The 2,794-nt window shown below is 47.7% G+C and overlaps 1 protein-coding gene across 1 annotated transcript in view; it reads left to right on the top strand.

Annotated features, from left to right (window-relative positions):
- Nucleotides 1-2,794, top strand: part of TJP3 (tight junction protein 3) — a 23,523-nt gene that overhangs the window by 17,393 nt on the left and 3,336 nt on the right. The window contains exon 15 of the mRNA XM_014533689.1: nucleotides 1,407-1,502. Within this exon, the coding sequence (XP_014389175.1) occupies nucleotides 1,407-1,502 (96 nt within the window). The remainder of the gene's footprint in view (nucleotides 1-1,406; nucleotides 1,503-2,794) is intronic.

Below are 2,794 nucleotides of genomic sequence, written 5' to 3'. Positions count from 1 at the left end.
CGTGTACACACACACACACACACACACACACACACACACACGGGAAGGACATTCTGACACCTGCTACAACAGAGATGAACCTTGAGGACATTATGCTCAGTGAAAGAAGCCAGGCCCAGGACAAATACTATATGATTCCACTCATAGGAGGCACCCCAACATTGTGAGCGGACTAATACGATGTATAGATTAATAAAGTAAATTTCATGTTATGTATATTTTACCACAATTTTAAAAAAATACACCAGCACAAACACAGCACAAAGAGCCTTTCCCTACCCGAGAAAGGGGAGGGGAACAGCCTTATCTAGACTCAGGAAGGGGAGAGATTAAGCTCTTGCCCAGTCTCAGGGAAGAAGGGATTAGAACCAGGTGCAGAGACTTTAGAAAAAAATACTGCGGGGGGCTGGGAAGAGCTAGCTATTCACCCAGGAGGAGAAAGGACTCAGCTGCTCTCCAGCAGCTGCACCAACATCCAGACAAAAAGACTTAAAAATCAAAGGCCATGCACTTAATTTCTACCCCCAGCCAATGAAAGGTTAGAAATCTCAATGTATTGAGCTTTTAAGAGAGTGAGATGGGCCTGGAAGGAGAGGAGAAAAAGAGAAGGCGCAAGGAGAGGGCTGACTACTCACTTTCCTCCCACCAAGATTTCTTCTGCACCTGTTTCCTTTGGTGAAAATGTCTGTCAGTTAGTCCGGGGTTCAGCAAAATTCTCCCTGCAAAGGGCCGGACAGTAACTATTTTAGAGTTTGTGGGCCAGATAGTTTCTTTCAAAACTACTCTACTTTTCGGGAAGGCAGCCACAGACAGTACGTAAATAAATCGACATGACTGTGCCAATAAAACTTCAAAAACACGCAGTGGGCTGAATGTGGCCCTCAGGTTGTACTTTTGCTGACCACTGAGTTAGCTAGATTCAACTGCTATAGCAGAGACCCCAACTGACAGCTGCATTAAAGACAGTTTCTATTTCCAGTAACAGCCCCAGCGTAAGCTGTTGAGTGTGGTCTGGCTGCTTCAGTCTCAGGGATCCAGGCTCCTTTGTCTTGTTTTTGTTGTTGTTTGTTTGTTTGTTTTTTGCCCGTGTGGTCGAAGATGGTACACCCATACCCACATTCTAGCCAGCAGGAAAGGAAAAGAGGATGGGGAGGGCTCACCCCTTTCCTTGAAGGATACAACCCAAAATTGTACACATTAGTTACTCTTGCACCCCATTGGCCAGAACTTAGTCACATGGCCATCCCTAGCTGCAAGGGAGGCTGGTAGATGTAGTCTTAGCTGACCAACCCTAGGCCTAGCTAGATATGATACCACAGGGGAGGTAGAAAGTGGTCGTGCAAGGACCTAGCAGTCTTTGCCACAAAAGGGATCCTGATTCTTGTCATTGTTTCTCGGCCCCTCAGCCAATTTCAAGCGCCCAGTGGTGATCCTGGGACCCGTGGCAGACATTGCGATGCAGAAGTTGACTGCTGAGATGCCTGACCAGTTTGAAATCGCAGGTGAGAAACCAGGTTCCTTGGTAACCCTGTTGGTGAATCATTTCATAACCTTTCCCCACCCCTGGGGCTGAGGCAGCTTGAGAGGGGCTGCTAATGATGCTGTTTGGATGCTAAGAGTGAAACAGGAGCCACCAGCAGACGTCCTCAATCAATCCTGGCACTTTGGCTGGGCAGAGCTTCAGAGTTCTTCTTAACACAGTTCACCAGACAGCCAATGCCAATGGAGCCAATGTGCCCGCTGCTCCTTCCTTTGTTCAGGAGATTTATTTACTGAGCTACGGACACAGCATCGATACACTATATCATTTTTGCCTCCAAGGAGACCACAGTCTCCTCCAAGGAGACCAAAAATTAACAACTTACAGAAATAAGCTAGAATTGGGGTCAACAAATTACATCTTCCAGGCCAAATCTGGCCCACTAGCTATTTTTATACAGCCTGCTAAGAATGGTATTTACATATTTTAAATGGTTGAAAAGAAGTTAACTTTTCTGTGACACATGGAAAGAACTGAAAGCTGAAACTTGAACATGAAGGCTCACAGCAGCGTTACTCACAATAGCCAAGAGGCGGAAACACCCAAGCGTCCATGGACGGATGAGTGGACAAAGACAATGCGGTTCATCCAGACAATGGGATAGTATTCAGCCTTAGAAGGAAGGAAATTCTGACCCACACTCCAACGTAGATGAACCTTGAGGACATTATGTTCAGTGACATAAGCCAGACACAGGACAGATACTGTGTGATTCCACTCACAGGGCCCTGGAGGAGTCAGATCCATAGAGACAGAAAGTGGATGGTGGGAGCCACGGGCTGGGGGAATTAGTGTTTCATGGGGACAGAGTTTCCGTTTGGGAAGATGAGAAAGTTCTGAAGACGGATGGAGGCGGTGGCTGCACAGTAGTGCTTAATGCCACCGAGCTGTACACTTAAAAGGAGCTTCTTTGAGTCACCGCAGCCCAAGCAAAGGCCTAGAGTCGGGACCAAGCCTGGGAGAGCAATTGTCTGGAGCACAGACTCCGCATCAGGCTCCCGTCCCTGGCAACCACTGGCAGAGAGAATGGAAGGGAGGGAGAGAAGGGGAGAGAGAGAGAAACATGGATGTGAGAGAGATACATCGATTGGTTGCCTCCCAAATGCACCCTGACTGGGGCCAGGGATCAAACCTGTAACCCATGTACATGCCCTTGACTGGGAACCCGTGACCCTTTTGTGCTCAGGCCGACCCTCTAAACACTGAGCAACACCAGCCAGGGCAATAATGTTTTTAAACATGCTCTAACCAAAA

The sequence above is a fragment of the Myotis brandtii genome, unplaced genomic scaffold (assembly GCF_000412655.1).
Source record: "Myotis brandtii unplaced genomic scaffold, ASM41265v1 scaffold122, whole genome shotgun sequence".
In the NCBI taxonomy this organism is placed as follows: domain Eukaryota; kingdom Metazoa; phylum Chordata; class Mammalia; order Chiroptera; family Vespertilionidae; genus Myotis; species Myotis brandtii.
The sequence above is the reverse complement of the archived record's forward strand: the minus strand, read 5'-3'. Positions and strand labels throughout refer to the sequence as shown.